The sequence below is a fragment of the Arvicola amphibius genome, chromosome 4, assembly GCF_903992535.2.
Source record: "Arvicola amphibius chromosome 4, mArvAmp1.2, whole genome shotgun sequence".
Taxonomy (NCBI): Eukaryota; Metazoa; Chordata; class Mammalia; order Rodentia; family Cricetidae; genus Arvicola; species Arvicola amphibius.
In genome coordinates, this window is record NC_052050.1 from 4171787 (window position 1) to 4198362 (window position 26576).

The following is a 26576-nucleotide window of genomic DNA, read 5'->3' on the forward strand; positions in this document are numbered from 1 at the left end:
ATGTTTCCTTCTAAAATCCAGCTGTGCTCCTCCAAACTTTCTCAACCAACTATACACCAGCTGGACACATAGGAATTCTAAAAATAAGTCCTGGGGAAACCGGGGGTGGGGGTGGGGGTGGTGGTGGTGGCAGTGTACCAGTCTCTCACAAATGCCACTCAAATGTGAACTTCCCAAAAATGTTACTGTCCTCCTTTCAGGTCTTAAGTGTCAGCCAGAGAAAACCCCTGGGCAATATTTCATCTGAGCCAGTGCTCTCACACCTGGCAATAGGCAGGAGTCAGGAAGACACAGGGATCACATTACAGGAAGCAGGTCTGGGAAGCTCAGCTGCCTGCTTTTCTAACAGCGGTCAAGAAGATGTCCACACTCAAGATAGAGATTGGAACCAGCCTACTAAATCTTCTTTTCAAGATGTTATTTCCTCCTCCATTTTTTTTTTAAAAAAGTTTTTATTCATTTATTATTTATTTATTTAGGTGTCAGAGTTGCCACACACTGTTTACTTCTTAGAAGAACTAGGCTGAAGTTCAGGCAGTAGCAGGCTGTTTAAGGTGCTAAAACTGAAGGCTGGAAAGAGGCTCAGCAGGCAAGAGAGCTTCCTGGCCTTCCAGAGGACCTAAGTCTGCTTTCTAGCACCCACGTGGGTGCTTACAATAGCAATTTAATTAACAGCAGCTCCAGGAGATCTACCTCTCTTTCCTAGCCTCTGAGATCACCTGCACACACAGACACATACTCACCAACAGAAATAAAAATAAACATTTTTTTTTTTAAAAAGAAATACCAACAATTTGGGACTGAGGACAAAAGGTCAAAGTGACAGACTACTTCAAAACACATACATCTCAACATCCATAATTTTCTTTTCCCCTAGATTTTTAACAAAAATTAATTAGAATGGAATAAATATTTCCAGAACAGTGACCATATAAAACAAATATCCACTTTTAGAAAAGCAGTAAAATACAAAAAGGTGCCCTTAAGATTCCAGGACGGAACTGGACTTGGTGGTATACTTTTAATCCCAGCTCTTGGCAGGCAGAGGCAGGAAGATCTCTGTTGAATGTGAGCCAGATCAATCTATAGAGTAAGTTCCAGGCCAGCCAGGCCTACTTAGTGAGACCCTGTCTCAAATCAGTCAATCAGTCAGTCAGGCAGGCAGTCGGCTAACCAATCAATCAATCTAGAACATATATCTAACAACAAGCAGAGAAAATAGAACAATTTTGTAGCCATGGAAATAGTTGTTTTACTGTTTCTATTTGTGGTCTTTTTCAGTAATGGAATGTAGCCCAGGGCATTGTAACATACTAAGCAAGTCTTCTACCACCAAACTGCAGCCCATACTCATTTCTGCTCAAGATTCTTTTTTTAAAAAGATTTATTTATTATGTATACAACGTTCTGCCTCTTTGTATGCCTGCATACCAGAAGAGGGCACCAGATCTCATTAACAAATGGCTGTGAGCCACCATGTGGTTTCAGGGAATTGAACTCAGGACCTCTGGAAGAGCAGTCAGTGCCCTGAGCCATCTCTCCAGCCCCTCAAGTTGTTTTTTAACTACAGACTTGAAAACCCAAATAGAATTTTATTTTCAAGATAAAAGCAAAGCAAGAAACGTCAGGTTACTATAATTTTAAATCCTACTCCCAAGAAGAACACAATGACATTTATTCATCTTGTTTGGTGAAATGAATTCATATGGGTGTGTATTAAATGCTACAGACAGGTGAATGTTGTTGCAGGTTTGAATGTCTATTACTGTAATGCTTGTTAACAGAAATGTTTCAGATTTTAGAATAGGATACGTTAGTGACTAGAAACATGAAAGTCACTTATATTTCGTATATAATTTACATAAATTTCCTGAAGGAAATTGCATTTATTATCTGTAGTTCTGGAGGTTGAGTTCAGGTAGTCTTGTGCAAGCTAGGCAAAATTACAGGTCCAGCACATGAGGGCAATTTTTAGTTTGTTTGAGATAGGGTTTCTCTGTGTAGCCTTGGCTGTCCTGGAACTACTTGCTCTGTAGACTAGATTGATCCCTGGTACTGGGATTAAAGGCTTGCGCCCCCTCTGCCCAGCTTTTCTGTGTGTGTAGGGTTTTTTTTTTTGGTTGTTTTTTTGTTTTTTTTTGGGTATCAGGACCACAGGCAAATAGTTTGCCATTGAGCTACAGCCTGGTAGCAGTAATAGTAATAACAATAATAATAATTTTGAGACAGGGTCCCTTTCCATAGTCCTGACTGCCTGTCTGAGAACTTGCTATGTAGACCAGACTGGCCTCAGATTCTTGTGCTTTTGATGGGATTAAAGCCATGTGGCAGCATGCCCAGCTCAACCTGGTGATTCTACAGATCATTAGGTGATGTGCCACGTTGCTATATGCCAGAAGCTTTTGCTGATGACTGCTGTGCTCAGAAGCCCCTCAGCCTTAGAGCTGTGAGAGATAACGCTCTTTCTTTCCTTTATAAATATGTAATTTTTAGCCTGCCTAGAATTTGACTGTGATATAACATATGACATAAAATGTGCAATTTTCTATTCAGAGTGTCATGTTGTTATTCAAAAGTGCCAGATTTTAGAGCATTATGGATATTATAAAAAGAAATTTTCTGTGGATTTTATTTTTGAGACAGGGCCTCTGTGTATAGCAATAGTTAGCGTGGAACTCTTCAGAGATATTCCTATTTCTGTCTTCCAAGTGACAGGATTAAAGGCATGCACTGCTACATCCCAGCACAAAGGAACTTAATTGAAAGCCATGCTTTCTTTCTTTTAAAAATGAATAAAAACCAGATGTTGAGTTTGAAGCCATCCTACATATGAGTTCCAGGCCAGTCAAAAGACTACATAGTGAGAAAGACTGTCTCAACAGAACAAAACACAACACAACAAAACAAAATCCTTTTGTAGTCATGTATTAAACATGGCAAACAAATACTGTTTTTACAGTCTTGGTTTAAATGAATTGAGAAAAAGCATCCTAATTCTAAAAATGTAATTTTTAAAACTTTAGTATGGGCAAGAGCTCAGTGATAAGAGTGTATACTTAGCATGTTAAGTTGCTAGGTTCATAACCCAGCATTACCCCCCAAAACATTAAAAAAGAAAATAAATAAAAACTATTAAAAGAAAGGTATGCTAAACTGGGTGTTGGTGCATGTTTCTGTTCCTAAAATTCAGTAGGCAGAGGCAGGTGGATCTCTGTGAGTTCAAGGCCAGCCTGGTCTACAGAGGAAGTTCCAGGACAGCTAAGGCTACATGGAGAAACCTGGCCTCAAAATACATACATACATACATACATACATACCAAACAAAATGAAAACAAAAAGAAATATTCTAAAATTCAATGAAAAATATCTCTGTAAATAGTATACTCAAAACATTTCATTTACTTATGTTCATGTGTATGACACACGTGAACACTTGTGTTGGTATACACTGTCTCCCATTGAATCTGATGCTAGCCATTTTGGCTATGCTAGCTGGCTAGTGAACTCCCAGAATGCACCTGTCTCTGTCCTTCAATGCTGGAGTTCCAGGTATGTGTAGTCATGCCTGGCTTTTTATATAGATGCTGGATATTTGAACTCAGGGTCCTTAGACTTGTACATCAAATAATCTTACTGATTTGTCTCCACAACCACACGAACCGTTTCTTAACTGCCAGGTCCAGGCATGCAGAAGGTTTGTCTTACCTGGTTTGCACAGGGCTGGGGCAGCAGCAGGAGCGCTGGCTCTTCCAAATGGCACCACTGGCTCAGCAGGGTGATCCCATCCACTGCCACTGCTGGGAGGCTTCCCCCATGCTGCTGTGCCATTGTCAACCAGGGGAGATGGGGAGGATGGCTCTCCCCATGAGTTCTCAGCCTTGGAGTGCACACTGGGCATTTCTCCCCAGCCAGATGAAACTGGGACAGAGGAAGGGTACAAGTGAAACTGAGGTCAAACTGTGATCTTCCAAATCAAGTTAAACCCTTGCCACTCAGCACCTGCATGGAGCCCCTGTCCACTTCGGCTGACAGTGGCAAGGACATTTCCCAAGATCTACAACAACACATAGTGCATCAGCTCAGAGAGACCTCAAGAGAAGACATGCTGTGGTCAGTTCTAAACTGTCTGCTTTCAACATGACTGTTATTATCTCAACTGTGAAATTTGTTAATTTTCTTACTTAATATGGGATTGGTTCCCATGATATTCTAATTTTATTTATTCTAATAAAATGCAGTTATTCAGATTAATGACAAAAGGACATGTAGCTATCAATCATTTGAAATTACAAGCTCTCTACTGAACAACAGTTTAAGCAAACTGTCAACAATAACTGGTAAGTTATTGCTGGCAACTGCTACCTGTAATTACATAGAAAATAGTAACCAAAATTGAAGTAGTTTTACAAATTTAAGGGACAATTAAATGAAGACAATTCCCCAGCTGATAATGTGTACTGTGACCATCAGCAGAGAGGTACTGAGTCAGCAGCTGAAAGAGTGAGCAGTGATTCTCTTGATCTGGGATTCCTCCACGTACATGTCTTTGGAAGGCCAGACCACAAATTACTAAGAATCAAGTTAGAATTAAGTATAAATAGTCAGATCATAGTAATTCGTTAATTCATTTTTGTGGAAAGTTTTGGTTTCTGTTAAAAAAAATCAGTTAGAAAATCCTACAAAACATTTGTATGTAGCAAATATCACATTCACATTTAACGCCTTGGTGGTAAGTGGGATATTACCTGATTTGAAAAGCAAGCAAGCAGTTTCCCTGGGCTAAGCAGATCTCTGGCAAGACTCATACAGACTCAGGATCTACCCTCCAGAAGAAATGTGACAAACTGAAACATATCAACAGTTCTAGTGCACAAGCACTTCGGCTCACAGAAAATAATTTTAAATGTACAGCATTAAAATGATGTCCACTGTTTAGTGTTTGTTAGAGCAATCCTGATACCTTTTGGTAAAACAGTTGGATGGAGCAGGCAGACCAAGTTTTATTTATACTTAAAAGGTTGATATTAAAATGAAGAAAATTACCCTTCATGGACTGGAGGATGAAACATAGTAGGAGAGTGTGCAAAGCACCCACAAGGCCCTGTACTCCATCCTAAGCATCCCAAATCACCCTCCAATCCCCACCAAAACTCTCTGAAATTTTCAAATACTATCATTTTTTGCTAAATGTTTTTCTCTTTGCGTGCGCGCGTTCACTTTTATGGGTATTCTGGGGGCCATCTTGTATTTCCAATTGTTACCCATTTGTTTATTTTTAAACGAAGGCCCTGTAGTAGGAGTCCGTGCAGGCGGCATTCAGAGGCTTTCACATACAGGCACCCTTCTCACTTCTGCAGCAGATCTGCCAATCCCCATAGCCCTATAAAATACAGCAAAACAAAATCTATCCACCCCACCCATAGCTGTAAGAAGTTCAGATCACTAAGATCACTTCCCTGTTAAAAACTACTGCATTGGTGCTGTAACACTGAATCCTTCCGGCTGGTGACTGGAAGGTAATTTTAGAGTCATGGTGTCTTGCTGATTCACACTGAAGAAGAATAAAGAAGTCCCTGGAAGGTATGAACGCTTGCAGCAAGGTCACTGTTCATTTGCTACTGTTAGGACTTCAGAGATCACCAATCACAGACCTAGGCAGGGGCATATTTTCCCAGAGTATCAGAGTAGTAAATGTGAGACATGCCTTTTTCACGATTAACTTACGTGACCTGTCTTTATAAACCTTACAATATTTCTGTCAGAAAAGTAAGCTTTGAAGCGAGTAGCAGTGGATGTAAATGGAAAGCCAAGCTTGTAGTTAGCTTTAGTCTTTCCGGACTTTGAGAGCCAACCACAGCCTCCTGGTAAGCAGTCTTAAACCTGCTGCGGCTACCACAGGTGAGAGAGGATGTAGGAGCGGGTAGTCAGCAGGATGCAGGAGTCGGCACAAGCTCCTCAAGTGCTCTCACAGGGAGCTAATATTTAACCTTGACACCACTATGTGTCTACAGGCTATACAAGAAATGTGGCAAATGGAGACCTCTTTTGGGGTTGGACAACAGCTCAGTCTTCCGGAGCCCATGGTGGGTGGGGTCCCTCATCTTGCTTGGATCAACTATATACTGCCCTCCACATGTATCTTTCTCCAACACCAATCACTCTAAAAATTATCAGAGCATTTAGGTGAAATAACGATGCTCAAGGATGAAATAGCCTCTGGTAGCCAGGCCCAGGGCCAGGGCCAAAGGCCTGCGATGCCAGCACGGGAGGCTGAGGCAGGAAGGTTTCAGGCTAGAATGGATTAGAGTGAGACCCAAAACAAGTGAGTCAGACCCCTCCCCCTCCCCTCCCCCTCCCCTACAAACAAACAGAACCTAACAACCCAGGGCCCACAGCTGCACTTAGGGACCACCTATCGCTGAGGACTTGTACCATGAACACTAATAGTTACTGCTTCTTATGCATCAGCAAGCTACTTAACTGCCTTGGGATACCATGTCCAAGTATACTAGATAATCAGGCTGCCTGACATTTTTCAGAATTTGCTTTAGCCTCTTAGAAACATAAATGCTGTGTTTATGCTTTCTTGTTCTTGGCCACTTCTCACTAGAGGTCAAAACAGCAGCCTGGTTCCAGTAAGATGTAGCGGCTTCAGGTTCTGTCAGACAGCCTGGCTCAGAATAAGCAATCAGGTCATGTCACGAGGAGAAACACAGTAAAGTGCAGTACAGAGCCGTGACTTGGTATCCCATGTCGCTATGGCCTGTGAGTGCTCCATAAGCAGTTGGGAATCTGATAAAATGACAGGTACAGAGACATTTCTCCAGGCTATTCCTGCTGTTCTAACCCCAAGGTTGGGGGTGACTCTGTTCCAAACAAGCCAATTAGCCAAGCTACAAAGAATTTCCTAACAGACATGGATTTTACTGAGACTTCCAGGAAATTACTACCTGTGTAAGATCAGGCCAAACTGTCCTGTTGCATTTACCCTGGTGAGATCAACACTTTACTTTTAATGACTAGCAATTTAAAAAGCAGTTTATAATCCAAACTCTGATATAGATGGGGATTATGTAAAACCAGCACAGGCCAACAGCAAAGCAGTAGAATACCTACAAAATACTAAGCTTATCAACAACAAAAATGTAGTCAGCCATTAAAAATGATGGCTTTTGTCTGAACAGGAAGAACCTGTGCCTGTCAGCCAGCTGTCTGTCACTTCTCTGGGGTCAGAGAACAGCCTCACCTGACAAGCTTGCAAAGACACAGGGCTTGGTGACTGGGATTCTGAGTTGGCTTGCTTTAGGTCTGAGATATGAATACCACCATATGTACTGCTATACAATATACTAATCTTGACAGTTTTTATGTAGTGAATAACTAGATGGAAAAAAACATAATTTTGTCTTTGTTAATGGTATCTAAATTCACAGCAACCTCTATGATACTGTTAAAACTCTAAGAATATACAGATTCTAGAAGCTGGAGAGGACACAGGAACTTTGAAGTGTGTGTCACACTACAATTTTCTGGTTTTGTATTTGGCAGTCACGTGTGCTTTGACAAAATAGTTACACAGTGAGTTCTTGTAATCCCAGTATTGGAAAGACAGAAGGATCCAATGTAGTCAAACCAGTAAGACTTAGGACAACAAGAGACACTATCTCTCTTAGGTGTTCTTTAGATGATGTCTGAGGTTGTCTTCCAGTCTCCATACACATGTACACACATATTAGCTTGCACACAAGTGCACACATGGTGAGACTACTCATCATGCCATGAGGACCATGTTGGTGACCCTTCTTATTTTTGGAGACAGGGTATGTAACTCTGGCTGTCCTGGTGCTCACTATGTGGGCCAGGGTGGCCATTTTAAGCCAACTCTTCCCGGAGTACATCCCGTCCTTACCACACACAGATCACAATGCTGAGACTTGGTTCTACTGGCCTCTCCCACTACACTGTGTCATTTCCATTTTGAACCAGTTTCTCACATGTAGCTCCAACTGGCCTAGAACTTACTATACATTATGTAGTCCAGACTGGCCTTAAACTTCTGATGCTTTGCCTCCTGAGGACTGAGATTAGAGGAATGTGCCATTAAACCATTCACTGCATTTGAATTTTCAAATACCTCCTTCTTGGCTGTCCTAGAACTCACAGAGATCTACCCCTGCCTCTTGAATGCTGGGATTAAAGATGTGCACTACTCTGCCTGGCTTCCTTCATTTCCCCCCAAACAATTGCTTTTCCTCATTCTTTTTTTTTTTTCGAGACAGGGTTTCTCTGTGGCTTTGGAGCCTGTCCTGGAACTAGCTCTTGTAGACCAGGCTGGCCTCGAACTCACAGAGATCTGTCTGCCTCTGCCTCTGCCTCCCGAGTGCTGGGATTAAAGGTGTGCGCTACCAGCGCCCGGCTCCTCATTCTTTCAAGTCCTTAAAATTCGAGTTCCTAAAAACAGTCATTTATCAGTTAAAGAGTAACTGGGACCTGAAGGGTGATTCAGCGGTTAAGAGTACTTGCAGTTCTTTCAGAGGACCTGAGTTTAGTTCCCTACGCCCATGTCAGGCAGCTTACAACTGGTCTGTAACTTCCCCAAGAGATTCAACGCCTCTGGTCTCTGGGGCACCTGTACTCATGTGAACACACACCTCCATGTAGACCTATCCCTGCACATAATCAATCAAACCAGGAATTGGATGTTTAAATGCTCAAGCAGCAGTCAGTTAACATAATTAGATTCAGCAGAAACTGGGCACAGAACTGTTGGCTAGTGTCAAAGTTACAGTGCTGGGGCCCTCTGGGCTGGTACAAGTGCCCTTCACTCTAGTAGAATGCTGCCATGTAAGACCAAAGTGTACTACCTTTCAGGCTTCTAATAGATAGGACTTTGGCCTTTTCACTAAAAATGTTTATTCACAGAAAAAGCACCAACTGGGAACATCTGGGTACAATCTGTGACCTTTCATTTGGGGACAGAAGGGCAGACGGACCCATCTAGGACTCCTATGTGGCACTGACACCGGAAAGCACAGTCAACTGTCGAGTGTATAGGGTCGTGTCAGCAGAGAAGTGAGTACAGAAGGGGACACTGCCCAGGCTTCACATTTAACTGTGGCGTACATAATACCCCATTCCCACCCCTGCTCTCGTCACCCTTCCTCACTGGCCTACAGGCCCCACAGGGCAGGGACTTGGCTGTTTTGCTGTCCTATGACTTTAGCATGAACACTGCCAAACCCAGAGCAGGCCCCACAGGGGCTAACAATGACCATTTTACTCACTATTGTATCATTGTCTGGGAGCCCTTTGGGCACGGTCAGCAATCTGTTCCATCTTCTACATAGGTATCACATCCTTGCTCTCACACCTCCCCTCCTCATGGCTAGTATTGGTGCCCTCAAGCTCCTGGCCACTGAGCTGGCCTGTCTGGGCAATTGTCCTTCTACAGGTTGGAGTATAGATCTTCCCTAGTAAACAAGGGATCTCTCCATTTACATCCATGCTCTTCTCTATCTGCTCCTTTCTACTGACTTTTAAATGTGTTCAGTTCTGCCACTTGAAACATTTTCTTTGTGGGGCTGGGGATTGAACCCAAGGGCCTTCAACATGTTGGGAAAGTGTTTGTTCACTGAACCACAGTCCTAGCCTCTTAAGTATCTTAACTCATCTCCTCCCACCCAAATCTCCTGCCTCCTGTGTTCTGGAAACGCCAGCAACAACACCATTGCTTGTGTCTGGCCACAACGCTGAGCCACTCCTTTGCTTCCCAGTCACTGTTCCTTTTAAGCATCCCTCCACTTCACCCTGCCACTATCCCTCTCGGTTGCCATTGCCTGCTTGCCTGCTTCCCCATGCAGATTCCCACTGAGCCAATCTTTTGTTTTCTACTAAGAACAACCAGTTCTACAAAAAGTAAGCCTAGGCCTAAGTTTTCAAGCTCTTCTTACAATTGTTTCCTTTTCCTGGGGCTTCTAGATACAGTCCAGATACCTATAAAGAACTCATCTGCCCTTGAGCCTCTACTTGGGCTGCCTATTACTGTAAGGACTTCTTCATGATGTCCAACCACTCAAGAATTCCTATCTGTTCTTCCCATTTGTTCCCTGTGTACCACACGGAATGGGAGTAAAGGATGCAAAGAGCTCACATTTCCTGGCAGCAGTATGGAGCAAGGCCACTACTGACGGTGCATTCAGCTCTACTTCAGCAGTGTGACTGGTCAGGACAGTATTTTAAGCGAACACACACACACACACACACACACACACACACTTTAAACTACAACCATTTCTTTATGAGGGCATGGGGAACTATGGAATAATAGTGGAAGTCAGAGAACAACTTGTGAGTTGGTTCTCTCCTTCATCCATACAGGTCCCAGGGATCAAATTCATGCTTTCAAGGCTTGGGAGCAAGTATCTTTATCTGCCAAGCCATCTCAAGGCCACTTAAGCCAGTAACTTATGTGTGGCAGTCAACCAGTACTCAGCACCCGTTCTAGTGGCCTCTGTAAGCCTCTATCTACCTAGGGCACAAGTGGAAGGGACACTTTCCTACACAGGGGGCCCGGGATGACCATGAGAAACCTATATATAAGATACCTAGGAGAGCAGACTTTTTCCTCTTGTCTTTTATGGTCCATTTAAACACAAGTGAGTAAAGAGGCCATGCACACATCAAGACTGTAGTTTTGACTGCCTGCAATCCTAGTGCTCAGGAGCTGGAGAAGTAATCCATGGAGCAATTTGTCTAGGTGGACTAGGTGAATCTCAATATATAAGGTGATATGTGATTGGAAAAAAAAAACACCTAATATCAATCTCTGACCTCTACAAGTACTAATATACATGTACACCTTCCACTTACATGTCCACATGTGTGTGAACATGCATATACACACAAATACATTGGATATATATGTATATACACACACATACACACACAAGAAGTCCATAAAAAACTATCATCCCCCATCCCAAACCCCAGCACTCAGGAGGCAGAGGAAGGTGGAATTCTGTGTGTTTGAGGCCAGCCTGGTCTACAAGAGGTAGTTCCAAGACAGCCAAGGTTATATAGAGAAACCCTATCTTGAAAAACCACACACACACACACACACACACACACACACAAAACAACAACAACAACAAAAAAAAACATACAAACCCAAAAACCACCAAAAAACAATGAACAACAACAAACTCTAAAACCAAACTAAACCAAATAATAACCCCACATACACAAAACAGGAAGGAAAAGCTAAAACCAGGAACAGGGCTCTACACCTGGGATCTAGTGACATATGTGGATGAACAGTCCCTAGGACAGAATACCAAGAAGTAACCAGATTTTAACTCTGATCTGAGAAGAGTACGTGACACAGCTCACTTATAGAGTGTAGCTCTGGGATAGGCAGGCTGTAGTCTCTGTTAATTGCATACCATACCACATACTTAAAGCAAGGATGCACTGAGGACAGCATCCATAAGTTCAAGCCTTTCCACACGACCACTAAAAACACCAGAAATCCTAACTATAGGCCATAGCTCCTGTGGACCGGGTGGACAAAGGAGCCCCAGTCAACTGCTCTAGTTCTACATTGTCCTCTCAAGGACAGAATTTAAAGTACAACTACAGAACGAGGTCGCTTCAGGCCCTGGCTATCTAAGGAAGAAGATCATGAGGCCAGGAAGTCAATCTGTGGGGCAAAGCCTCTGGCAGCCTCTTCCTCACTTGTATCAGAGGTTTCAGAACACAGCTGTGCCATGATTGGACAGCATTACCTCCCACATCCAGGGAGTGCTGTGGTATATTTCTCACAAACCACCCAGGCTCATTTCATGCCTAGAGCATAGTACTTTGTACCATGGACCAATATTTCAGATAGAAATCTGAGGCTCCTGCTGGTTCTTCAGAGTGTACCTGCATTACCTGTGCTTTAAAATGGGCTCTTGTTCTCTTAAAAACACTCGAGCTGCATGTGGCTCTGGGTGGATTACCCCAGTATCTTCTTTTCCACTTACACAGAGCAGAAACTCCAGATACAAGTCTTAGTCTGATTTGAAATTTGTCTTTCAAGTGAAATAAAATTACGACTTGTATAATGACTCAAGTTTTACAAATACTGTTTCATTTTCAGTGATGACCTTTAAAACTATCAGTGAAGCTTTTAATGGTTTTCCAGAACCATTAAACCAGATTCTCTGGGACTGACAGCCCATCCCATGAAGCGCCAAGACAATTTCAGGAAAGCCAAGGCTGAGAACAAAACACACACTAGTGCAAGGGGCCTGGGGCTTCACTGAAGATGACTATGCTTCTTTCCTCCCAAATCCCATCAGTGCTGGCCCTGTCATGTGAAGGTTAGATTATGGTATGGAGTTACCCAGACTGTTCACATAGCACAGGGAAGAATGAGCTTGTACCCGTACTAAGATCAAGTAAAGCTTCATCAACTGGGCAAAAGCCAAAGAAATGCACAGAACCACGAACAGGGATTTAGGCAAAAGGACTACAGCTGCACAGCAGAAAGATTTCAAAGCTGTTCCTATAAAAAAAGTGTCAACTGCCCACTGGTGCCATTATTGACAAAGAACCCAGACAAGCAAAGTACAGCACAGCAAAATAAAATTAGCCTGTGATTGCTGGACAGGTGCTGAAAAGGACCAAACTGGCTGGAAACACCGGCAATACTGAGCATACCCAGTGCTTCTTTCCTTGGAAAGCTACTAAAGGATCTTGCTTTGTTTGTTCACTTGGAAACAGCTACACTACTTAAGTCATTTGCTATGAAAAGTACCAATCCAAGGATTCACACATAGACACAGAGTGCACACCAGCGGTATAACCAGAGGGCCCCCAGATTACCTGGCCCGAGCAGTGGTGACCGATTCAGCTGAGTGCCAGCCTGGTGTGAAGGCGGCGTCTCGGTTTGGTGTGTGGTGCTGCTCGAGGTTGGGGTCGTGGGGGTGACAGGGGTTGTGGTACTGCTCTGGATGACTGGATTGTTTCTGTCCCACATGTTTACAGTTTTATTGTTGTAGGTGCTTGGGTCCCCCCAAGCTGAGGTACCATCATCAATTTCCATTTTGCGTCGGATGGATGGTGGGGAAGGCTCCTCCCAGCCAGTTGCCTCACAGCTGTCCTTCTGCTTGACTGGCAGTGGACCCCCAATCCACCCTGTCCCTGTCTGCTTAACAGAAGCAGCTCCTCCCCAGTTACTCACATTGTTGTCTTGGGGCTTGTGAGCCCAGTTCTGCTGGGGACCAGGCTTGAGAGACTCCCCCCAATTTGTACCAGGATTCATCTTAGCATTTGTGCCACTGCCCCAGCCACTGGTCCCAGATCTCGTGGCATCATTCCAACCAGATCCTGACCTATTACCATCAGCATCCCATCCAGATCCATTTTTCTTCCCATCCCCTAGATGTCCAAGAACAGATGATGAGTCTGCCCAGTCTCCTGCTCCTGCACTCCAGGCTGGGTTTGCTCTTTGTCCATCTCCCCAGTTTTGGGATTTGGGTTTCTGAGGCTCACCCCAGGAGGGTGATTTGTCCTCTTGGTTTACGGTCCCACTCCAAGCATGGCCACTCTTGGTGGCAGCAGCATTGTTAATAGCAGTAGAGCTTATCGAGTCCCCCCAAACTCCTGGGCCACTTGGCGCTTTGTTGTTGCTGTCTCCCCAGCTCGTGTTTGCTGGCACGGCGGCAGGTGGTGAGCTGACCCACCCCGATACTGAAGAGGTATTTGTACTGTTCATGATGGACCCATCACTCTTCCCCCCTGAGTTTGAAGGCTGAGTAGCTGCATTACCCCAGGCCTCTGTCCCATTGTCATTTTTCCTTTCAGACCTAGGGGACTCTTCAAATTCCCAGGCAGTGTTTTGCTTTACAGGAGTCTGTCCCCATCCAGTATTAGACAGAACTCTTGGGTCAAGATCGTTCCTTGGCAACTGGATGTGCCCTTGGTCTAGAACCCCCTTTTCTCGCCTCCTCCCCTCTCCCATTCCTTCCCTCCCAGTGCTTCCTTCATTGTGACTGCCAGACCCATCGCTACTTCCTTCACTTGCTGTAGTTCCAGAAGATGTGGCTTTGGCCCATGAGCTCATGTGTTCACTGCCAGGCTGCAAGGCAGGTGTCTGGCTGGCAGCACTGGGACTGTCCCACCCTGTTGATCCTTTCCCGTTGATGTCACTACTGGAATGCTGGTTTAGGGGTTTCCCCCACTCCCCATTCACACCATTAGAAGAGCTTCGGCTGGGGTGGCCCCAAGCTCCTGAATGGATATTACCAATGCCATTGTTGCCACTGCTCCTTCCCCAGGCAAGGATGCCAGGACCTGTAGGAGGTCCCGAGTCCCAGGCATTCCCCCCATTCCCTTCCTTTTGCACAGCACTGCTGGATCCATTCTGTTTAGCACTTAATGCTGAGTTCACAGTGTCTCCATTCCCCTGATTGAACCCAGAACTGTTATTTCCTGTGGCAGGGTTACCAGGGGACAGTCCCCACACAGAACTGCCCATTCCTTCCCCACCACTTCCACTGCCTTGAGAGACTGATGATCCGTTAGCACCAGGAAGGCCTTGCAAATGGGGCGGAATGATGGCCCCCAGACCAACAGCCATGCCCCAGTTTGGCAGTCCGTTTGTCTGCATTGCATTGATAGGGTTTGGTGAAGAGTTCATGGGGTTAGTGTTATTTGGTCCATCAGTGTTAAGGTTCTGAGGTTGTACGCTGAAAGACACATTCTGAGAAGTGGACGTCTGTGGTTCTGTGCTCTCTTGGGGCAGCAAGTTTCCCCAGGCACCTAGGGTGCCCACTGGGTTCCCATTTTGGCTGCCCATATTCTGACCTATGGCACTGACTGGACTGCAAATACTGGAAGGGTTGCCTGTTGCCACAGTTCCTTCATGCCCAAGTACAGGCCAGGCAGCTGGGTTGGCATTAGGATTAAGGTTGAGATTAATGCCCGCATTGGAGTTGGAAACACCCCAACAATTTTGACTTCTCCCATCTCCAATCATGTTGTCCATTTTCCCATCTCCACCACCAACAGAGCAGTGAGTCAGGCCAGAGCTGGAGCCTGTGGCTACACCCCACACTCTGGCCACACCTCCATTCCCGTTGGTTCCACCTGCCCCAAGGGCACTCTGATTAGAAGGGCTTTGGACGAGTGCACCATTGGTGCCATTATTGCCATTTGTCTTCTTGGGATGTCCTGTGAAGCTGCCCTGGGCGCTCCCTGTAGCCATGCTACTGTTCTCCGAGCCACAGTTGGAGGCAGAGTCAGTGTCTGTAGGACATTCTGAGGCAGATTCAGTCTCTGTTACTGGGATGGACGGCCACACCTCCTGGTCAGTCCTGTCTATTGTCACTTTATCCCAGCTGCAGTTGGCTTCACTTCTGTACGTGGGCTGCTGTCCCCAGTGGGAACTTTCATAATGCTCTGCCAATCCACTATGACCAAGATCTGAAAAAAGATGAAATGTAACTCAAAATTATATTTCCTCCCATTTGCCAATGAATCAACTAAGAACTCTAAACCTAGCTCTGGCAAGAATTTTTTTTTCTTTTTTAAAATCTCAAGTTCTCAATTCTAAATGACTAATGCCAAAACAACAACTGCCCCCAACCCAAACAAAGACATAGTAACTCCCAAAAGCCTTAAAGGGGGCCCAGTGGTAGAGCCTCACAAAAAAAAAAAAAAAAAAAAAAAAACCTCTAAAACTAATAAACAAACCTTTAAGACTTTGCATGTTTTCTTAACAGCTATAGTGATGACCTTATGCTGACTGGACTAAGTGAGCAGGAGGTAACAACTAAAACTCAAGGATTGTCTGCCTCAGCTACTTCTTAGGATTCAATAGTGGTGGAGGCTTGCAGAGCTGTCCTTATAAGGTAAAGGGTAGGTAAGCTACTGCACCTGGCCCCTACCATTACCAAGAAAGAACAGCAGTTAGTGGGTCAATCTGGATTTGATAGACAGCATAAACCTCACTTGGGTATGTTACTCTAGCACATAGACCAAGTGACCTGGAAAGCTGCTAGCTTTGTGTGGGACCTGGAACAGGAGAAGGCTCTTTAACAGGTCCAGGCTGCTCTAAAACTTGGACCATATGATCCAGCAGACTTGATGGTGGTACCTGGGGTGTCAGTGACTGATAGGGATGCTGTGTGGGCCTTTGGCAGCCCCTATAGGTGAAACACAGAAGAGACCTTTGGGATTTTGGAGCAAGGCTCCAACATCATCTCCAGCCAATCATTCTCCATTTTCTTTTTCTTTTTCTTTTTTTTTGTTTTTTTTTTTTTGTTTGTTTTCGTTTTTCGAGACAGGGTTTCTCTGTGTAACAGTCCTGACTGTATTGAAACTCACTTCGTAGACTAAGCTAGCCTCAAATTCACTGAGATCCGCCTGCCTCTGCCTCCCGAGTGCTGGGATTAAAGGGTTGCGCTACCACCGCCCAGCTCATTCTCCATTAAAAAGACAGTCTTGGCCTGCTATTGGGCCTTAGTGGAAATGGAACGTTTGACCATGTGTCACCCAGTTACCATGTGACTTGAGCTGCCCATTATGAGCTGGGTGTTATCTGACCACCAAGTCAGAAAGTAGGATGTGCACAGCAATCCATCATCAAATGGAAGAGGTATATACATGATTGAGTCCCAGCAGGTCCTGAAGGCACCAGCAAATTGCATAAGAAGTTGCCCAAATGCCTATGGTTTCCATTCTGGTTACGATGTTGCCAAGCATGCCTCATGGGGTGTTCCCTATGAATGGTTGATTAAACAAGATAAGACTGGTTTATTGATGGTTCTGAATCTCATGCAGGCACCACCCATAAGTGAACAGCTGTAGCATTACAACCCTGAAAAACATGGGTGAAGGGCAATTTTCACAGTGGGTGGAACTTCCTTAGTGCACACAGTCATGCATTTTGTTTGGAAGGAGAAATGACCACATGTGCAGTTGTTCACTGATTCATGGGCTGTAGCCAATGTATCGGCAGGATGGTCAGGAACATGGAAAGGGCATGATTGGAAAAACTGATGAGACAAACATCTGGGGAAGAAGTATGCAGCTGGATTTCTCTAAACAGGTGAAGGAATATGAAGATACTTGTGTCCCATGTAAGTGTTGATCCAAAGCAGAGGAATTGAGTAGTCAAGTAGATAGAAAGAGCTGTTCTGTGGACAGCCAGATTTGTTCCCCAGTCATCCATGTCACTGCCCAATGGACTCATGAACTAAGTGGCCATGATGGCAAAGGTGGGGACTATGCTCGACAACATAGAATTCCACTCAGAAAAGCTAATCTGGCTACAGCTGTTGCTGAGTGCCAGATGTGTCAACAGCTGAAACCTAACACTGAGCCCCAGATATGACACCATTCCTCAGAGCTACCAGCTGCAACCTGGGGGGCAGGTTGACTACACTGGACCACTTCCTCTGTGGAAAGGAAAACACTTTGTCCTCACTAGAATAGAGAGCTATTTCTGGTTATGGATTTGCCTTTCCTGCATACAATGCTTCTGTGAAAACTACCATTGTGGGCTTACAGAATGCCTAATCCTCTGAGATGGTATTCCACACAGTATTGTTACTGACCAAGGAATTCATTTCACAGTCAGAGAAGTGTGACAGTGGGCCCACAATCATGGAATCCACTGGTCTTACCGTGCTCCTTACCATCCTGAACCAGCTGGCCTGATAGAAAGATGGAACGGCCTTTTGAAGACACAGTTTTTAGCACCAATTAAGTGGCAGCAGCCCGAGTATATGCTTTGAATCAGCATCCAATATAAAGTGTGGTTTCTCTTATAGCCAGGATCATAGACTCAGGAATCAAGGAGTGGAAAAGGGAATAGTCACACTCACTATCCCCTCTTAATGACCTACTAAGGAAATTTTAACTTCCTGTTTTCACGACCTTAAGTTCTGTTAATCCAGAAGTTTTGGTTCCAGAGAAGGGAGTGCTCCTGCCAAAAGATACAGCAAACATTCCTTTGAACTGGAAGCTGAGACATCCCTCCCGGCCACTTTGGGCTTCTGATTTAAGTCAACAGGCTAAGAAAGGAGTAACAGTGTTAGGAGGGGTGATTGACCCAGATTACCATGGGGAAAGTAGATTGCATCTCTACAATGGAGGTAGAAAGATTATGTCTGAAGTTCATGAGATCCTTTAGAGAGTCTCTTAGTGCTACCATGCCCTGTGATTAAAGAAAATGGAAACTAGAAACAACCCAATCCAGGCAGGATGACAAAGGGCACATGCTGTGGGACAATGGGCTTTTATCCTGTCACTTTCATTATCTCTAATAAAATGCTGATTGGCCAGTAGCCAGGCAGGAAGTAGAGGCAGGGCAATGAGAACAAGAGAATTCTAGGAAAAGGAAAGAGTCAGTCTGCAGCCATCACCCAGCAATAGAGGAAGCAAGATGTGACTGCCTTGCCAGGTCAATCAGTTTTTAATGTAGGTCTCTGTGTTTATTTGGGACTAAATGAATGTGGGACCTGGTGGGACAGAAAACTCAGTCAGCAGGCACACACCTGTCAGGAATGAAGGTTGTCCTGTGCAGCACAAGAACTTTTTCTATTTTTGTTTTTTAAGATATATATATATATATATATATATATATATTATATATACTCATATATAAGTATATATTATATATATATTCATATATAAATATATAATAAAATATATATGAAAGGCCGGGCAGTGGTGGCACGTGCCTTTAATCCCAGCACTCGGGAGGCAGAGGCAGACGGATCTCTGTGAGTTCGAGGCCAGCCTGGTCTACAAGAGCTAGTTCCAGGACAGGCTCCAAAGCCACAGAGAAACTCTGTCTCGAAAAACCAATATTATACACATATATACACACACATATATATATATATGAATATTTTAAAAAAATAGAAAGAATATATATTCTTATAATATATATATATATATATATATGTCCTGCATGTGTATATATACCACATATGTGTCTGGTACATATGGAGGGTGTCTGAGCCTCTGAAACTAGAATTTTAGATGGCTGTGATCTGCCATGTGGGTTCTGGGAATCTAACTCCAGTCCTCTGCAAGAGCAAGTGCTCTTAAGCACTGAGCCATCTCTCCAGCCCCACTTGGAGTACCAAAGCCTCCATCTATCAGATGTACAGCAGGTCTGAGAGAGTTGACAAGTGAGATTCTTCACGTCTTTAATACATCACACACCTAAATTTCCACATACACCGGCTTAAGTGAAGCCCACAAACAAACCTTGTCCATCTTGTAAGAGAAGGGAGGACTGAGGGAGATGGGGTGATTGAGGTCTGAGACCCTTAAGTACTGAGGAACCAAAACACAAGCTTTGAAAGAAGATTTTCTTGCTACCTACCACATACTTTATTACCAATATAACTTCCCTTAAAAAACAGAAAGATAAATGAGGTTCAAGTGTAATGCTAAATTATTTTTTCTTCTTGTGTTTAAATGGCTTATATTCTATAAATAGGAGTCTTTATAAAAATCTAAGCAATACAACTGTCCTAAGTGATTAAATCAAAAAGGAATAATAACAGCAGGAAGGGAAAAGCTTTCCTCTTCATTTTTAAATACCTAAATGTTACCATATGAGGATAAAATTTTCTAGGCAAAGTAGTTAATATCAACCTCACAAAAGCTACAGTAAACAAAGTTTTAATTAGGTATCAAATTAATCTGACAGGAAAGTGAGGACAGTGTGTTGAATGCACTGACAGGAAAGGCATCTGTTCTTTATCACCACAGGTCTTCTAACTGAAATCACAAAGTAACAACCTCAAATAGTAGAAAGCAGTCCCTGGTGGTTTCAACAGCTGACAGTCTATGTTCCTTAATATTTACTGAGAGCAGAAATTCTTTGCTACCTGGTTTTCGGAGACAGGGTAAATGTCATAGCTGTCTACAGCTCGAGACCCTCCCCCTTCATGTAAAAACCTATGGGTGAAAGCACTTTGTATTCCCAATTCCACTGAGGGCAAAATCAAAGCTCACCTGTCAGCTGCTAGAAGCCTAGGCAATCAATAAGGTGGGACAAAGCAAAGCTATGTTGTGAATAATGGTGTCCAAAAAAATCATCTGTTGCTTCATGTTTCTGTACAAGAGATATGACTTCTTTTTGTTTGTTTGTTTGTTTGTTTGTTTTTCGAGACAGGGTTTCCCTGTAGTTTCTAGAGCCTGTCCTGGAACTAGCTCTTGTAGACCAGGCTGACCTCGAACTCAGAGATCCGCCTGCCTCTGCCTCCCGAGTGCTGGGATTAAAGGCGTGCGCCACCACCGCCCGGCAAGAGATGTGACTTCTAAGGTTGAGAAGATAAAGAGACAATAAGGAAATGGTGTGGGTGTATGCTTCCTGGAACCATGGACAGCAGGGTTTTTTTTTTCCCATTTTTTTCTACTCTGAACTGTACCCAAGAGCAGCCGCCACACACTGGAATGCCACAAACACTCCAGCTGGGGAAAAGCAGCTACTCCCGGCTCAGGGTCTGTTCTGTCTCTCTTGCTTTGGGGTCTGAAGAAAGACCTTCAGACAGCACAGCCCACCTCTCAGGAGTTGCAGCTTCTTGAACAGTGGCCTCTGGTGAAGGGCTCTGACTGCAGCATGATGGCCACCTCTTGTGTAACTGTCAGCTTGCTTCTAGCAACCTGGTTCAAGCTACATGCAGACGCCAACTGTGCCAGCTTGGAATGGACCTGGAGATGCTTTTGCCACCCTGGGGAAGTCGCCCATCTTCTCCCCTTCTAGCAGTAGTGGAGGCATCCATGGACAGGTTCTTTAAACTTTGACGATCTAATTGTAGCGGACACTAAACAGAAATTCCTTCCTCTTTAAATTCTCTCAATTGTCAAAAACATTTTACTTTAGGACTCAGTGACAATTAGCAACAGAGCCACCCCCACCCCTTCCTTTTTACTTTTTGAAATTTAGCCAAAAGACTAACAGCATGTTGCCTCAGTAGGAAACATGCTGATTGCAAATAAACTGGACCTTCCCCAACACCATTATAAACTGGACCTCCTCACACCTGCAGACCAGCACTCTAAGATTCTAAGCAAGGGCCATGTCAACTGGCACGAGTCCAAGTTCTTAACTACTTTCCTGTCTCAATCCAAAAAGGGTCTAAGAAATAAATACTGCCACATACTAGTCAGAGCTTCTGTTTATATATGTACAAAGTAGACATGAATACAATTATTATTCTGCCTAAAGGAGGAATGAAAAAAGTTTTAAAAGTTTATTACTTTTATGTAATTAAGCATTTTAATAAAAATGTTAAGTTTTATTTAAAAAGAAAAAATTTTTAAAGAAAAAAGTTTTCACCTGGTGGTGGTAGCACACACCTTTAATTTCAGCACTTTCTGTTGGGATCTTCTGTGACAAAGCCAAGGCTTCCCTCACCACCGGCAGCCTACATAAAGAACATCTGGACTGTGGCTGGGAAGGACAGTGGTCCTCGCAAAGCTCACCCTGACCAGGTCAGGGCTTGTGGCCCATGACATCAGTTTTGTAGGCATGCCTTCTCTATACCCATGGCTCTAGCTAAGGCTGTAGTGTGGTCGTCCCTCAGTTGCTTCCTGAGCCCTTTAAGGGCATTTCTAGGGTTCTGTCACTTGTCATTGGGCACACTTATCTGAAAGCTCAGTTTCCATGAGGGAAATCACATACAAAGTTGTATGCAAATTGCATGTTATGGAATAATAGTTGAAGATTGTTACATTTGTTTATGCTGTGGAACATTTGTTTAATGATGCAAAGACGTGTTGCATTCTTTTATATCACATTTGTTTAACTCTGTGTTATTTACTTTGCCTATCTAAAACACCTGATTGGTCTAATAAAAAGCTGAATGGTCAATAGCTAGGCAGGAGAAAGGATAGGCGGGGTTGGCAGAAAGAATAAATAGGAGGAGAAATCTAGGAAGAGAAGATCGAATATCAGGGAGTAAGAAAAAAAATGGGCTAGCCACACAGCCAGATACAAAATAAGAAGGAAGAAAAGATATACAGAAATAGAGAAAGGTAAAAGCCCAGATGCAAAAGGTAGACAGAATGATTTAAAAAAAAGGTGGCTAGAGGGGCTGGAGAGATGGCTCAGCAGTTAAGAGCACTGCCTGCTCTTCTAAAGGTCCTGAGTTCAATTCCCAGCAACCACATGGTGGCTCACAACCATCTGTAATGAGATCTGGTTCCCTCTTCTGGCCTGCAGGCATACATGCAAACAGAATACTGAGAATACTGTACACATAATAAATAAATAAATCTTTTAAAAAAAGAAAGAAAAGGTGGCTAGAAACAAGCAAGCTAAGGACAGGCATTCATAAAAAAAAGTTGTGTGTGCATTTATTCCAGAGCTGGGTGGTGGGCCCACAAAGAGGAAAGCCAAAAGAGTAAAAAAACAAAAAGAAAACAAACAAAACACCTCAAAACTATATAATTCTGCAGGCACAGAATTAACTCTAATAAGCTTGATGCTAGAAAACAGAGCTTTGAATTGGTAGATCACTATAACAGTCTGTTTGTGTTTTAACCTTTACTAAGTTTCATTGCTATATATTAATGAACATTATAAATATCCAGAAACAATAATTATTAATTATTGAGACTAGTTTCTACTATGTAGTCCTGGCTGGGATTATTATGTAGACCAAGCTGGCCTCGAACCACAGAGATCCACCTGCCTTTAACTCTAACCAAGTGTTGGGGTTAATAGCATGCATTACCATACCTGGCCAGAACTTATTTTTGCATGCAAATATCAGAAATCTTGGTCATCCTACAAAGTGGGATAAATGTTGACACTAATAAGCTTCATGTGATAATACACCATCTACAATGAGTCAACAAAGGGGGATGACTGAACCTGGGATATGGAAGGAAAAATGTCTATTACTATTCTCTGGAGACCTGTGACCCAGCAAGCATGAAATCGGTCCTCAGCCGCAGCTGCCCAGGCTGGGAGCATAGTTCAATGGAAGACTGTTTACCAGGCCATGGGTTTCATTCCCAGTACTGAAAATAAACGTAACAAATAAGCAGCCAGGATGTTCTAGACATCATGAAACACATGATAACGGGCAGAACAGCTTAAAAAAGGCCACAGTCAAGTCCCTTTGCCTCACACACATGTCCACTTGCCTGTCAGTTCTAATGTTGTGGAGCAGAGGGTACCCACTGAGTACGAGCCCGCAGGAAGCAAATATTCCCACATGTACAGCGGCTAGCTCTAGGTATTTACTGAACACTAAAAATGCTGGCAAATCCTGCCACTGGCCCTCAACAGAACTTACGCCAATTCACACTCTCTTCAGGCTCACAAGCTGCCTGTACTGGTTTTAAGTCTGGAGAGGACTGAAGTACCTAGGGCTTAGCATTTACATCAGCAAATGGTAAAAAGTACCACAAATAGTACGACTATTGTAAGCCTAACAGGGAACATGTTAAAGCTTTGAGAAGAAATGGGTAGGCAGACAGAAGAGAAGAAAAAAGAAGAGGGATTAAGCTTTGATGCAAGTAGAGAACTTATGGAATACACTGGAATGTACTAACACAACTAACCTAGGTTTGGCTTTAGTAAATCATTTGAACCATGAAAAGAGAAGCTCCTAGTCACAGCATGTTATATACAGGTCAGAGGTGAGAAAGCGTGACCTATTGCACCATGTGACAGAATGGAGTAAATAAGACTGAGAGTTAAAAAAAATACTTCGTAACTGCCTCAAAGATGGTCTGTGCTCACAATACACCTCAGTCAGCAGTCCTGCTACACGGCTGTCATTTCCATTTGCCGACACCTGTTATAGGCAACATGATGCAGAGTGTGAAACTGAAATCATCTACCAGGAGGAAGCAGGAACTTTTCCACCTGATAGGAGCCCATGTGCCAGGAGCATAAGTGACATGGCAGCTATGGTCTGGAAGGGGAATCTGGCCTGACTGTCATTCCGCACCCATAGCCGCTCACCTCTAGTTCTTGTGGTTATTCCACAGTACCATGTCATCTAGCAACACCCACCTTGGACAACTCAACTTCTATGGACTAGAATGTGAGTTAGAAAGGAAAGAGTGAAGGACTAGCTCAGCTGGTGGCATTACCAGTACTTCTAGGTTTTGACCCACAGTTTAGAGACTTTTCTATTCTATGAAGTCAGTCATTCAACAGGAAGCTCTGACGCTCTGTAGGCTATTTTCAACTTAGCTGAGAGGTGAGACTCTAGTAACTCATCAGCAAAATATGCAAGTCATGCAGCTCAGGGTTGTGCACTGTAGATCAGCACATGACAGTTCCAGAAGGAGCGATGGAGACAGGAACAAGAAGCTCTGAACAGAGGGAGACAGTAAAAGGGTGGCCCTTTGCATGGGGCTCTAGGGAAAACTAAGCACGGGCCCTCTGAGGTGACAAGGACAGAAAGCAGGCCGTGGAGGGACAGGTGCTGATCAGACATAGCTGTGGTGGCAGAAAGACAGGAGCACGTTAGGAACATGACAGGTATCTGAGGGAGCTGCTGAGTCAGTGAGGTGGTAGGAAGACCCAGTTGGCAGTGCTGCCAGACACTGCTGGGGAGAAGTCAGAATGAGAAATGAAGAAGTTTGTCTGGGAGTCAAGAGCCAATTTCTCATTTATATTCATTATACAGATTGATTCCACTTTCCGACATTTCTTTCATCCATAAAGTGAGTTATACTCTAAATCTACACACATCCACAAACATATAGTGTGTGTATACATGTGTATTATGTGGTGACCACACAAATATCTATATAGATATGTTCCTTGCCTTGTTTGTGCGAATCTATATATTTATAACATCTTTCAAGCCAAGGGTCTCACTGTATTGCCCAGGCTGGCCTCACTAGGACAGCTCAGCCTGAGCAGTGGAGACCAGAGGCACATGGAAAGAAAATTTCAGCACTGGCAAGCAGTGCAGGAGCCAAGTAAGTACGAGGCCCTGTCTATCCCTAACACTGAAAAAGGAAAAAAGCCCCATTCTTCACACTTCTTACCTGGTTGGAGTTTGCTGGGATGTAGCTGTGTTCCAGCTCCAGGGAGGGGAGGAGGGCTTGCTCCTGAAGGTCCAGCAGCCTGTGCTGGGCTCACACTGGTCAGAGTCCCTGTAGGCAATGGCTGGCCTCTCTTTAACAGCTGCTTCTGTTCTTGCTGGCGAAAGCGTGGTGGCACCTCCCGAGGCAGGTAGCGGGATGCAGCTGTCTGCTGGCCACAGGCAGATGCACGTTTGCCATTGTTGCTGCTAGAGACAGTGCTGGTGGAAGTACTGGTACTTGTACCGGCAGGTTGGGGCTGGCTTGAACAGCTCTTAGTAAGTTCTGGCACTGAAAAGACCCAAAGGAGAAAAAAAAATGACCCGAAGGTTTAATAACCTCTTAAAACTCAAAAAACCAAACCCAAAACAACAACAACAAAACACAGCTCCCAAGGACACGGTGCTCTTGCTGAGTGCATCTGTAAGTCACCTACCCCTGTGACTTCTGATAATAACAATGCAATACTCTGCATCTTGGGCTATGTCAATGGCTAGAGTGAGTACTATGGCGTCTCAGAGTTGGCATTTATGGAGACATACCTGCAACACTACAGACTTGTTGACAAGGATACAGGCGACATGCTTTACCAACACTAACAAGCATGTCAATGAAAAAGAGAATTTGTGTCAGGCACACAAAAAAAAATCTGACCCTCAATACTCAGATCTACCTTCATCTTGAATGTGAACTATTATCCAGAATATATAGATGGAAAGTTTCCACGTACTTACTTTGTGACTGTCTTTCCTTCTATGTCTAAATAAAAGTTTTGTACAAATGAATAAAGAAACATTTCTGGAAATCTTTCTATTTTATTTTATGTTCTGAAGTGTTTTGTCTCTATTTTCAGCATATGTGTGCCTGGTGCCCATAGACGCCAGAAGAGAGTGTCAGATCCCCTGGAACCGGAGTTACAGGTAGTTGTGTGCTGCTATCTGCGTTTTGGGAATGGACTCTGAGTCCTTTGGAAGAGCAGCCAATGTGCTTGACCACTGAGACATTCTCTCAATATCAGGGACAGTAAACTCCTCTGAGTGGTAGCTACTCTAAGAGAGCACAAGGATCTGTAAGCTAGTTTTCTTCCATCAGCAACTCCAGTTAGCCCGAGCCTGGTCTGCCAGCCTGGACTTTATTGTACATTAGGTTACCATTACCATGCAGGGCCTTTCCTATCTTTCTGTCACGTGTGCTTATCAAGAAAGCCACTGACTCTCTCTTTATACTGACTCAGTCAGACTAAGTAAAACTCTGAGTCCCCTCCCCATTTCTTTTTTCTTCTAGATAGGGTCCTGGAACTCGCTTTGTAGACCAGGCTGGCCTCAAACTCACAGAGATCCTCCTGCCTCTGCCTCCTGAGTGCTGGGATTAAAGGCATGTGCCACCATGCCCAATTTTAGGGTGCCCTTTTTAGAGCGAATTCCAGCCCTCGGTGCTTCCTGTTAACCCTGTGTCACAATTCACCCGTGGTCTTTCCTTTCCAAGCCTCTAGTGCATTATTACTCTTCCTT

General features: G+C 43.9%; 1 protein-coding gene across 5 annotated transcripts in view; it reads right to left on the reverse strand.

Annotated features, from left to right (window-relative positions):
* Positions 1-26576, reverse strand: part of Tnrc6c (trinucleotide repeat containing adaptor 6C) — a 117591-nt gene that overhangs the window by 39515 nt on the left and 51500 nt on the right. For all 5 annotated transcript variants that reach the window (XR_005285044.1, XM_038326465.1, XM_038326463.1 and 2 more), the window contains exons 4-6: positions 25030-25356; positions 12868-15468; positions 3706-3918 (exon numbers count right to left, since the gene is read on the reverse strand). Coding sequence is in view for 4 of the 5 variants with exons in the window: in XM_038326465.1 (XP_038182393.1) it covers positions 3706-3918; positions 12868-15468; positions 25030-25356 (3141 nt within the window). In the remaining variant the exon portion in view is untranslated. The remainder of the gene's footprint in view (positions 1-3705; positions 3919-12867; positions 15469-25029; positions 25357-26576) is intronic.